The sequence below is a fragment of the Lineus longissimus genome, chromosome 9, assembly GCF_910592395.1.
Source record: "Lineus longissimus chromosome 9, tnLinLong1.2, whole genome shotgun sequence".
In the NCBI taxonomy this organism is placed as follows: Eukaryota; Metazoa; Nemertea; class Pilidiophora; order Heteronemertea; family Lineidae; genus Lineus; species Lineus longissimus.
Genome location: NC_088316.1, coordinates 18,002,901 through 18,015,883, shown reverse-complemented (window position 1 = coordinate 18,015,883; position 12,983 = coordinate 18,002,901). Strand labels below are relative to the sequence as shown.

The following is a 12,983-nucleotide window of genomic DNA, read 5'->3' as shown; positions in this document are numbered from 1 at the left end:
TGGACAACAGTACTGTCTAAATCGACAATGGACAGCCACAACAATATCTACCCCTTTCTTAGTGGACGACTATCATTATTATAGCGAAAATTCCCCCGTACTTTATGAACTACTCGCTCAATCGACAACGGACAGTAAAGTCTACCCCTGTCATCATTCATGTCAGCTTGGCCTTCATTGATGACAATCTCCATGCACCGACATTGGACAATATTTCTTCCCGGTCCTTTACTGACCAGGCCGAATCAGTCCTGGCTGCTCCACCGTGTTGACAACATGATGAGAGTGATGAGACAGTCACAGCCAGGCCGCATCAATCTTCGCCGCACTGCCTAGTTGTTAATATGGTGAGAGAGATGAGACAGTCACAGCCAGGCCAAATTAGTCTTGGCTGCTCTGCCAAGTTGTCAACATGGTGAGAAAGATGAGGAAGTCACAGCCAGGCCGAATCAGTCCTGGCTGCTCCACCGTGTTGACAACATGATGAGAGAGATGAGGAAGTCACAATGCACCAATATCTAACAACCATCTCTACCGGCTCGCCCTTTCTGGACAACTCCATTCACCGACAGGGCATGGTCACAACCACATATGCCACCCTCCTTTGTGACCTACTGTCTCCATCGACATTGGACATTCACAACCAATATTGGTCTCCGTCCTTTCGGGACGACTGTCTCAATCAATGTCCACAGTGGACAACCACAGCAATATATGCCGCGTCCATCTGCACGTATATCTAAATCAACAGTAGACCATAACAATCATACGTGCTGTCTTTTGTGGACGATTGTCTTCGTAATGGTGAGCAGTCAGAGCCATCTGCTCCGCGTTACGTGGACGACTGTCACCATGGATAGTGGACAAAATATCTGGCCCTGTCCCTTATGCACGAATATCTCAATCAACAGCAGACTGTAACAACCATGTGTGTCGGCTCGTCCTTTGTGGGCAACTCCATCCATCAACAAGCGACAATCACGATCTTATCTGCGCCCCTATTTTGTGAACGACTATATCCATCGACAATACACTTTCACAGCTAACCATATTGGCCTCCGCCCTTTCTGGACGACTGTCTCCATCCGCAGTGGACAGTCACAACAATGGTGCCCAACCCATTCTTGTTGGACTCCTGTTCCCATGGACAGCTGGCAGTAACAGTCATATCCGCCCCGTTTATGTGGACAACTTCATCCTTCAACTCGGACAGTCACAACCATATCTGCAACCCTCTTTTGTGAGCTACTGTCTCCGTCGACAATGGACAGCCACGACACAACCACATTTGCTCACCGTCATTTGTGGTCGACTGTCTCCATTGACATACACAGTGCATGAACAGTCGCAACCACAACATATGCCTCTTCCTTTGTGGACAACAGCATCAATGGGTCTCCATCATGTCTGTCCCGTCCTATCTGGACTACTGTCTCAATCGACAACGGACGACTACGACAATGGCCCCTTTCTTAGTGGACGACTGTCATTGTTATAGCAAGAGTTGTCCCCGTTCTCTGTGAACTACTCTCTCAATCGACAACGGACAGTAAAGTCTGCCACCGTCCTTATTCATGTCAGCCCTAGCCTACATAGATGACTATCTCTACCGACATTGGACAATATTTCTGCCATGTCCTTTATGCACCAATATCCAACAACCATCTCTACCGGCTCGCCCTTTGTGGACAACTCCATCCAACGACAGGGCACCGTCACAACCACATATGCCACCCTCCTTTGTGACCTACTGTCTCCATCGACATTGGACATTCACAACCAATATTGGTCTCCGTCCTTTCGGGACGACTGTCTCAATCAATGTCCACAGTGGACAACCACAGCAATATATGCCGCGTCCATCTGCACGTATATCTAAATCAACAGTCGACCATAACAATCATACGTGCAACAATTGGCCTCCGTCCTTTTCGGACAACTGTCCCCATCCACGGCGGACAACCACATCAAGACCTGTCGCGTTCTTTATACACGAACATCTTAATCAACAGTAGGCCGTAACAACTATATGTGCCGACTCGTCCTTTGTGAACAACTTCGCTCATCAGCACACAACAATCTGTAACCCTCCTTCGTGAGCTACTATCGCCATCGACAATGGACATTCACACCAACAACATTGGCCTCCGTCAGGACGACTGTCTCCATCCATAGTGGACAGTCACAACAATGATATCTGCCCCGTTCCTGTTTGACGCCTGTTCCCATAGACAGCTGGCAGTGACGAATGTCTTCATGAACAGTGGGCAGTCACGTTATCCATACCTTCCTTTGTGGACAACAGCATCAATCAGCAGTGAACTACTCTCTCCATTGTCAGTCACTGCCCCCGTCCATGGGTTGGCCACTATATTAAATTTACACTCTGTACTCCCAACCATATCAGTCCCGTCTTTTGTGGATGGCTGTCTTCGTCAACAGTGGACTCACAGCCATTTGCTCTGCGTTTCGTGGACGACTGTCTCCATGGACAGTAAACAATCACAACCATATCAGTCCCGGTCTTTATGAGTGACAATCTTCACTAACATTGGACGGTTAGAACTACATCGGCCCTATTCTTTGCGGATGACATATTCCATCACCCGCAGACAGTCCCAGCTGTCTCTCTGCCCCGTCCTTTGACGACAACTCCATCCATCAACATGCAGTAGACAGTCACAACCATATCAACCCCGTACTTTGTGGGCGACTGTCATTGGTACAGAGATATCTGCCCCAGTCTGGACGGCTGTCTTCATCATAGACAGTGGGCAGTCGTGACCACGTTTGCCCCTCTCCTGCTGCAGTGCAACCTGATCGCAAACACCGATGTCATCTCAAGCATAGATTGTGACCAATACCAATGAATTCAATTATACTAATAGTGCATATGTTCGTGACAAACATCGCAATATACCGTATCGAGACTATATACGTATATACTCTTGTTCAGACAAGCATCAGTGCTAGCTCTGGGCGATCGTGTAGGGGCACAACCGATCTTGATGACAAGCTTCAGTGCTAGCGCTCCAAGCGATGGTGTATCTGGGAACAACCGACCTTGAAGACAAGCATGAGTGCTAGCTCTGGGCGATGGTGTGTTGGGTGAACAACCCGTCTTGAAGACAAGCATCAGTGCTACTCTGGACGATGGTATATTGGTGAAACAACCCGTCTTGAAGACAAGCAGCAGTGCTAGCTCTGGGCGATGGTGTATTTGGAGACAATCGATCTTGAAGACAGATCAGTTCGAGAGCTCTGTTCGGACCAGTCTAATGAGGAACAATTGGAGACAGATCAATGCCAGCTCTGGGCGATCCTTCCTGTATTGGGGGGACAGGTGGAATCTGCGGAGGACCCTGTTCTTCAGAAATGACTTTTGCAATCGTTCTTTGTGGATGACTGCCTTAATCGGCAGGAGACAGTCACAACGATATCTGTCCCGTTTTCTGCGGACAACTGGCTGCATTGACAGTGGACAGTCACATCTGCCCAGTACTTTCTGGACACCTGTCTCCATCGACAGTGGACGATCACAACCATATTTGGAGAGTCGTTTTTGGATGACGAATTCTATCAATGGCAGAGTCACTGCATAAGTGCTTAGTCTTTTGTTGACAACTCCAACCTATGACAGTGGACAGTCACAACCATATGTGCCCTGCGACAAGATTGAGCTCATGAAGAAGCTAGTCACCAAAAGTAGGCTGAGATAAGACTGCTTTATTGCTTTTATTCACAACACACGTTGCAATCGATTAAACAACTTTTGGTTGAAAACACCGACTGCATCAATAATTGGCCAACATCATACTGACCAAGCTCAGGGGAAACCTGAACTAAACTGGTCCTCTCAATACCAACATGACAACATTGCCAGAGGACAGCTGTTTTGACAAGCCTGAACATCAGTTGTCAAGGTGCAGCAACTGGGTAAATAACAACATTTTCCACCATGATCACAATACGACTTTAATTAGCACATACAGCTTCATCACTCACACAAGTTTGACAGATATCAGAATGTGCCTAGGAATGGCTATGTTGCAAAAAGTAGAATATGCCAAGTTGGTTAGCAAATATATTTATTGATATGATAATAAGTACTGCTTTTCTTCATGTGCTGCACACATACATTAATTTCGATATTTGGCAAAATGAATAAGAATAGTTTGCTGAAGGTCATATATGTACAGTTTGTAGGTTGTGACTTTTAGACTGTCTCGCAAGGACAGAAGGTTTTCAGTTTTGTACACTACAAGAAGCACAGAAGACTGCAAATTTTACTCCTAGCTCCTGCCTACAGTCCCCTTTAGGAAATCAGTATACTCTCATGGTCTATTTTTAATTGATCTAGGAACTGCAATCAACATAGATCCGAATCGATAAGCTGTTCTGGGCTCAAAACACTGCCACAATGACCAAAACCACAAAGCGCAAGAAGGTGCCAATTCAGAACATCTTCTATGACACAGGAAAACCTCTCTATTAAGGACACCCTAGGGACTGAGAAATGCTGTCCTTAATAGAGAGAGGTGCTCTGATTACAGAGGTCAAAATTGCCTAGCTGAAAACCTTGACCACCTTGTGACCAAAATCAGTGTCCTGAATTGTCCTTGAAGAGTTTCCTTGGACGGCTAATCTCTCTTGGGTTTCTCCGTAATTTTCCAAACGCCTAATAAATAACGTAATCTTATGAGGAAGAGGTCGATTCCCATCTCAATCCAGCTGAGAACAGGAACCATTTTGGAACCTGAAAGACAACAAATTCATCAGATATTTGATAACTGGTTTGGAAAATAATACAATGCAATTCATAAGTTCTCAGCAATATCTATCATGGAACTGGTTTTATCCAATTCCCGTCTACCACCTGGATGAGGTCTTCTACTTGACCTGGCAAAGACACCAGATAGAAGAAATCACATTTTTACATCTCATCCAAAGGCAGAAGCAATCCATTTTAAAAGCAACTAGCTCAGGGTTGCTAACAAGTGTGGCAATGTCAAGAACTTAAACACTACACTAGTCCTCCTGTAGTAGCTATCCACCTACCATCTATTTCTTGCCAAGCAATTGCCACCTCACTGATTGGAATGTTGAAAGTCTGAGCGACATAGAGCAGATCGACATCAAACGCCCAGCGATTCACATGGAGATTGGTGAATAATAATCTTGCTGCCTCTCGTGTAAACATCTTGAATCCACACTGCGTATCTCGGATGCCTTTTACACAGAGGAACCAGACTAGGAAATGGAAGCCATGCATCATGAAGGTCCTAAATAAAGATCGCTGCAAAATAACATTGAACAGAGATGTAGAAATCAACAGGAATAATGCTAAACTATGACCTGTGAAGTATCTTGCCCATCAATTATCATGCCATCCTCCCAAAGTAAGTCACCATCTCATTGTTTGGTTATCCTCCAGTTTGGTATCTGTTCACTTAAACAACATGTTTTGAGAAGCACCAAACATAGTAGACAGCTTAACAATAAAATTACCTCAGCTATAGACTCTTGTTCTAGATGTGATCTTGATCCACAGACTACTGCCATACCATGCTGAAGACGAGACAAAATACTACATGTATTCATTATTATTTGTTAAAGTTGACAAACCTGCAAGTAGGAAAACATGACGCTCTAACTATTAGGCCACTGGTCTCCCTTATTCAACCATCAAGGCGGCGATTTTTCAATGATGATGTCATACGCACAATAGAAGACATGACATATACCATGTACATGAGTGACCTGACCAGTAGGTTGGTATAGAAACATGTTCAAAGCAGCCTGAGAATATTGGGTAATGTCCCTTATCTCACATACCTTTTGCGTGTTAATCTTTTCCAGATCTTTTTCTAGTTTGACCATATCACTGAATTTTGATGCACCGTCTGCGTCGGCGAATAACAGCTGATCACCACGAGCACTTAGCATTCCCTGCAAATTTATACAAAATCATGATCTCTTGGACATCAGCAGTTGTAATAGATTGATCTTTATACAAGTAATATCATTGCTCTGAACTAACTTTCAACAAAGAATTAATTCTTTTTGCTGATGATTCCAAAATGTGTAGGGAGATAGAGTCTGTAACCGACTGTCTGCTACTTCAGACCGACCTTGATAAATTGTACGCTTGGAGTAAACGGTGGGGCATGACATTTAGCCCAAGCAAATGCATGGTCATGAGTGTTACTAGGAAGTTAAATCCGACACACTTCTTTTACAATATCAATGGTTTTGCATTGTGTCGGGTTGATAAATTCAAGGATCTTGGTATTGTCTTTTCTTCGGACCTGTCATGGTCATCTCATGTCAATGGTATTGCAAGCAGTGCAAGTAGAATGTGGGGTATGATCAGGCGTGTATGCGGGCGTACTGCAGACGTTAATTTGAATATCATGTTGTATAAATCACTTGTGCGTAGTCGCCTTGAATATGGTACGGTGGTATTCGACACACATGTGCGACGTGATCTTGAAACTTTAGAGCGTGTCCAGCGGAGGGTGACTCGTCACATTTTAGGCCCTGATATGCCATATGTGGAGCGTCTGCGAGCGTTGTCTCTGCTGCCCCTGTCGTACCGTCGGGAAATCAAGGATCTAGTTTTTATGCACGATTCTTATTATAATGTCCTGGATTTTAATGCACGTTTTTATATAACCCCGGCTGTAAGGGGCGACGGTTTACGACTGGCGCAGCCGAGATTCCACTCGGAGACGTTCGGTGCCTCATACTGGGTGAGGACACCGAAGCTGTGGAACAGCCTCCCGGTCCAATTACATAATTTGAAAAAAATGCATTTTAAATCGTCCCTTAATGTTTATTATTTTGACAGGTTGGATCGTTTGGATGTCGACGACATGTGCACTTTCGTCACTTTCTGCCGTTGTGCAAACTGTCGGCCCACTTAGTGCGCATGTCGCCGGCACCCCGACGACACAACCCATATTATCTGGTGCCATATAATAGGTCTCGACCTACATGGTTACCAGTGTAATGCATGTACGTTTTATTTTGTTCATAATCCAATGTCTTGTCATGTTATATCAAATATTGTACATGTATTTTACACGAATAAATAAATTAAATTAAAAATTAAAGAAATATCATTGCCCACCCAGCGGAGATTTAGGGCTGGAACTGTGTTGCAAGAGAGGCACTAAAATTTAGAGACTTTTGCCAAGGTGAAAACGAACTCACCAATCTAACAGCCCCTCCCTTTCCTCGGTTCTTCACAAACGTAAGTACACGCACTTTATCAGACCCATATTTCTCAGAATATCCCAAGGCAACCTGGAAAGAGGAAAACGAAGAAGATTGTCACTTTTGTTTAGGATAAAACCTAAATAAAAATGATCCAAATGGAGGACAAGCTTTCCTACTGTATTTCAGAATGATCAAGACATTGGCCTTGTGGTACTTTCATTTTGCACTCATAGTTCAGGATCTGTCAGCGTCATTGACATCATGTTTTCACATCGCAAATAACTTACTCGTGATGTGTTATCTTTGCTACCATCATCGACCACTATTATTTCATATGTAAATGATGACTCTGATTTTTGGCGTCCCTCTAAGTATGCTAATGTTTCATCCATCATCACCGGTACTAAAAACATGGAAAAGACAATTATTGAAATCAATACAGCAACACTCAAGAAACATTATCCATCATCATCATTAATGGGAAATCACAATAACTACATCAAATATGCATCAGAATATTCCAAGTGTTCAGCAAACTCACATTAGTACATGTACTGTGGAGTCAGTCAAGCTCCCATCATCTCAAGCATTGACTGATCAAAACAATATTGACTTCAGCTGCAACTGGTTTCAATACTTACATCGCATTTCCTCATTATAGGACGGAACAATCACAGACAGCTGTACAGATGCGTCATCAAACAAACTTGCAAACTTTGATTGCTTTTTTGCCTTGGGGTCCTGGAAGTATTTCTCACTCTCATGTCGACTCAGATCTGGGTAAGCCTCGGATGTGACGTAAATGATGATGAGTGCCTGCAGTGAAAAGGGATTGTGACAATGTCGTTACTTTAATCTTGGTGTGACCTATCGCAGTTGCAACATCCCCAGTGGTGCAGGTCAGGTGCAACATTTTTCATACTTTTTACCTGACGCGTTACTACTTGTCAACCAGAGGCATGTCACACGTACTTTCTCCCCGCTGCCCGGTTCAAAGTAATCAAACACTCACGCCACACCCTTCCCAACAAAGCATTTCCCTGCTTCACTGACTAAGAGCAATAACCTAAACTCACCAAAATTATCAAAATGACAACAATTGCAACCAAAAACTGGAAAAGGGTGAGGAAATCCATCCTGGAGTCCTGCAACCCAGAAACCGGAAATATGTGGCGAAGGAGGCAATGCACATGTGCGTAGGACCGTTAATGTAAGACTCGGTCTCATTGGACAAAGATTACGCAATCGATCCTAAGCAACCAATGCTATCCCTTGTAACAACGTTGCCTAGGAGAAAGCGTCAAAATGGCGGCCGAATTCAAGTAGGTGACCATGTGCAATTACAAAATCACTGTTCACACAAAAAGTTAGAAAGATAATTACTTGGAATTCGCACACGTCATAGATCTATACTTAGTGCTTTCGTATGCGAAGTTTGGAGTAAATTGATCGAGGAATTAATATCTTATGTCCATATAGAGTCTTCACCATGACCATTGTTGTAAGATTGTTCACTTCACTTGGGAACTCACTTTTTTACGTGTAGGCCAGGCCTATGACGATAGGCTAAATCCAAGAAGATGTGGGTTCAGAGATTCTAGCCAGCTCGTCTTCCTACCAACATGCTCTTTCTGTTCGGCATGACATGAGTGTCCTTCTGACTCTGTGTAATTGGGTCCAATTTAAAATTTTCAGAGTTGCACAACCTCTTGAATACTACAGGAAGTTTTTAGTAAGTATGACTCAGCAGTGCTGTAGCAGCAATACTACAGTTACTTTTTAATCCTCGTGGGACATCAGACCACAATGTCAGATGACATGAATTGTGAAAATTTACCAACAAAGGCTTATTCATTTTCGGCATAATCATCCTCTATCAAACATTATGTATCCCCAACTCTTTAAACAGAGGATGAATTAATGGGGAAACCTAATTCAAAATTGCCAATGTCAGTGAAAACTGTTTTACAGCAAGTCCTCTACAACTGTTTGGTCACATGTTTTTCTATGTTTCAGGAACAGGATATACGACCTGATGGGAGGGATCTTGGAGAAATCCGACCCACCTTGCTGAATCTTGGTAGGTTTTCCATAATTTGAAAAAAAAAATCCATTTGAGGACAAGTATCCAAGCTCTTTCAAAAGTTACCTCTTGAATCTGCATCAGCGTTTCCATAAAATTTAACTACACAAATTACATGAAGTTTGTAACACAAGTAGTCGAGATGGACTCTGATGCTTTCGGATGGTTATTCTCTATGTGGAGACCATTTAGATCTCTGAGACATCTTAATTTTTCCAGGGTCTATCACTACAGCAAATGGTTCAGCACTGGTGAAACTCGGAAATACAAGTGTTGTATGTGGAATCAAAGCAGTAAGTAAGAGCATGACTTTATATGTTAAAAAGTATTTTGCAGGAGTAAGGTCAGGAATGCACTGGACCATGCTTTCAGACTATCAAAATTGCAATAACTTACAATGGTTTTGTCACTTGACAATATCGCACACATCCAGGGGGGTTGCCGTCTGCAGTATTTCAGAAAAATCTAACCATGAAATTTTGAATAAATCTTTGAAATTGACCAGGATTATGAATCACAGGAGGTTCCTCTGTATCTCTAGAAGTGCCCTTGTGCTGTTATTAACAAATTAATAAGAGATAACAAAAGTCGTTTTTCTTCAAGGTTCTAACTGAACTCATTAATTGTAGGAACTCGCATCACCAAAGCCTGAAGAACCTAACAAAGGGTTTATTGGTAAGGTTTTTATCCCCAGTAGATGTTATCTGTACTACCTACATCTTTCGCTTTGGACACTTTCCCAGACTCAAAACCTGCAATTCTGCTGGAAAATACCAAGCAGGCTGTTCAGCTAAAAAAAATATCAAGAATGTAGCTGTGTATTTGGCCTTAGCTCGTTGTGATTTGTCCAGTACTGTATCCTAAGCTGCAGTCCGCCAGTCAACTCAACTCAGATAATTTGTGCTAACACATTGCTGCCTTCTTGATAGTGCTTTTACCCAGCACAAAGTTTGCCCACTTGATGTCTTAGTGTTAGAAATCAATGATCTTTGTTCATCAAAATAACTTGAAGTTGTTGTATTTCAGTGCCAAATGTGGACCTTTCTCCATTGTGTTCATCAAGATTTCGACCGGGACCACCGAGTGAACAGGCTCAAGTTTGTAGTCAATTTGTCATGGATCTCATTGAAAAGTAAGTTGAAATGAAAATTAAACATTGGATAATGTCCTCCAGGTCTGAGAAAAAAACAGTTGCGAACCTGAAATGAACTGAAATTCACAGACTTCCTTCTTTTTCTTCTACGACTACGACTAATGATTGTTCTAAACTATCCTGATTACCAATTAAATGCTTTCCTTGCTTTCAGTTCAAAATGTTTATGTGCCGAGGACCTGTGCATACTTAAAGGAAAGGTAGGTGGATATGGTTTACTTTTCTTCACTCAGGAGCAGGGTTGGCATCTTGTAAGACATCTCATGCTTTGTTCTTTTGTCCTTTCTGTAGTATGACAAATTAAAAGGATCATTGTGCCACAGCATGTGTTGAAGACCATATGTTGGATGCCATCTCGAAATGTATCCTGTTTCAATTTCAGCTAGTCTGGGTGCTATACTGCGACCTGTTATGCTTGAACTATGATGGGAACATTTTGGATGCGTGTTTGATAGCACTGATGGCAGCGCTGAAAACGACAACACTTCCAGAGACAACAGTGGATGAAGAAACAGAAAAAGTACAAACATTTCCTGGGAAACGAAAACAGTTGTTGATCCACCATCATCCTATCTCTACAAGCTTTGCAGTATTTGATGAGTAAGTGTTTAATTTGTTGATTGTTATGTTCATCCAAAGATTCACACCACAAGTGTTAGCTGTAATGTATAAAACACAGTACCGGTAATGGAAATTACATGTGATTATTAGGTCGTAACATTGTTGTTCTTGTAGAAGAATACAAAATTCACAAATAATGTAATCCTTTTCTTTCAGTGAAATTATTTTCACTGACCCAACCGATGAAGAAGAATGCCTTGCAACTGGTGTAGTTACCATAGCAACAGTTGAAAATGGTGATGTCTGTGCTGTTCACAAACCAGGTATATTCAGTTCTATTGATTGGTTTTAACTTGCATGTAAAAAGACCTGCTGACTAGCTCTATCATACATTTGACATCAGAGCTGACATTGTCATTCGAGACATAGACTATCAAAGCTTTATCGAAGGTCCGCTTTCTGATTACATGATTCTCCACTCTCTCTCTGTGTTCTGTTCCAGGAGGTAGCATGATGAATGATGGAAAACTAAGCGATTGCATCGACCGGGCAAAGTTGCGCGGAAAGGAAGTGAGGAGGCTCATCGATGAGACAATTCATAGTGTGGAAAGATAGCTACTACATTGGGACCCATTCAGCCGCTTAAATAACTGTGTAAAGCGTTGCACAGAGACAATGTTCTGAGGACACTTACTTTCAAAATCTTTTTCAAGAACCACTACATTGTGTTCATCGTGGGAAAGTGTCAGACTCAAAGCGTACAGATAGTATGCAGGTACAGATAGTTGAGAGAAGTATTGGCGAATTTGTGTGTCTTAATCATCTGACCTACCTTGCTTCCGACTGCAGGCTCAGGAAAGCTACATGTGGGTTGCTTTCTGTTTAACAAAATCAGGAACATTATGCAAGGCAAATGTAGTTCTATGAAATGAATAAAAACAAATGTCATGACATTAAACAGGAATCCACATTGTCATCCACTTTTTTCTCTTCTCAATTCTTTTCCCTCTCACTGTTGGGATTTCATCAAATCAGGCCAAATCAAGCCTTTCACGATTTCAGGTCACCACAAGTACACAATTAATGCACAGAAGGACAATTTTAAGTCATCAGTAGTGTTTTTAAAAAGCACCTTTATTTACAACGCACTTCACACACAATTCAATCAAAAATATTCCAACCCATAGACCGACATTTTAAAGTTAGTCAATGTCAACAAAACTGTATTGTACTTCAGGACACATTTGATGGACACAAGTCCTGTCTCCTTAAGCGGAGTACATGTAAATCATTCTTCCTCAGTTCTTGGTCAGTTCCATTACATCATGATCACGGCAAGAAAACAGAAAACTTCAGCACCACCAACAGCAGATAACCGACGATCAAGATGAATTTGCCTTTTCTAACTGTTTCCTCTTTATCTCAATGTTTGCATCCAGTTTTACTTTGTCCATGACTTCTTGCGTCTTACGACTTTTCTCCCAGTTTTTCTGGCGAAGTTTTTCGATATCTTCACGGAAGTATGAATGCCTGGAAAAGAAATGTGTGTTTCTTTAAATTAACATAGTCATAAGGGTCCCTCTGGAAGATGGGTAGCCAGGACATGCATTGGATGCAACTTCATGACTTCTTGGTCTTAAAATAGAAACCCGGGACACAAACAAGGGCAAAGACAGGCAGATAGGGACAACCTCACAGTCACAGACTCAGTCAGTCAATACTTCATTCAGACTTTCACTTTCAGTTCATGACACTTATTCAGTTGTTGACAATTGTCGACTTGAGTCGACAGAACACAAAAAAAGTAGTCTACCTATTTCTGAACATAGCCACAAAGCTGGTCAATAAACCACCAAAAAGGATAGGCCATCTAACAAGCTGCCAAGTCGTATAACGCCTAGTTTGCAACATTTTATGGTGTGAACACTTCTCAGCTTCTCTACATCCGGGCTTTGAGATCAGACC

The 12,983-nt window shown here is 42.3% G+C and overlaps 2 protein-coding genes and 1 long non-coding RNA gene across 3 annotated transcripts; 1 reads left to right on the top strand and 2 right to left on the bottom strand.

Annotated features, from left to right (window-relative positions):
- Window positions 1-4,071: 4,071 nt before the first annotated feature.
- LOC135493379 (dolichyl-phosphate beta-glucosyltransferase-like) lies at window positions 4,072-8,394 on the bottom strand. Its single transcript, XM_064780696.1, has 8 exons — window positions 8,298-8,394; window positions 7,863-8,037; window positions 7,509-7,624; window positions 7,216-7,308; window positions 5,836-5,949; window positions 5,509-5,568; window positions 5,059-5,296; window positions 4,072-4,756 (listed from the first exon to the last, which is right to left on the bottom strand). Exons 1-8 carry the CDS (start codon window positions 8,355-8,357, stop codon window positions 4,641-4,643), a joined length of 972 nt encoding a protein of 323 aa, XP_064636766.1. The 5' UTR covers window positions 8,358-8,394; the 3' UTR covers window positions 4,072-4,640.
- Window positions 8,395-8,503: 109 nt separating this feature from the next.
- Window positions 8,504-11,982, top strand: LOC135493496 (exosome complex component RRP43-like). The gene is made up of 10 exons (XM_064780869.1): window positions 8,504-8,543; window positions 8,917-8,953; window positions 9,238-9,301; window positions 9,524-9,597; window positions 9,934-9,979; window positions 10,331-10,436; window positions 10,612-10,657; window positions 10,840-11,057; window positions 11,235-11,341; window positions 11,521-11,982. Exons 1-10 carry the CDS (start codon window positions 8,527-8,529, stop codon window positions 11,631-11,633), a joined length of 828 nt encoding a protein of 275 aa, XP_064636939.1. The 5' UTR covers window positions 8,504-8,526; the 3' UTR covers window positions 11,634-11,982.
- A 149-nt stretch (window positions 11,983-12,131) lies between these two features.
- LOC135493855 (uncharacterized) lies at window positions 12,132-12,969 on the bottom strand. Its single transcript, XR_010448305.1, has 2 exons — window positions 12,832-12,969; window positions 12,132-12,548 (listed from the first exon to the last, which is right to left on the bottom strand). It is a non-coding gene; the product is annotated as an uncharacterized LOC135493855 (long non-coding RNA).
- Window positions 12,970-12,983: the final 14 nt, after the last annotated feature.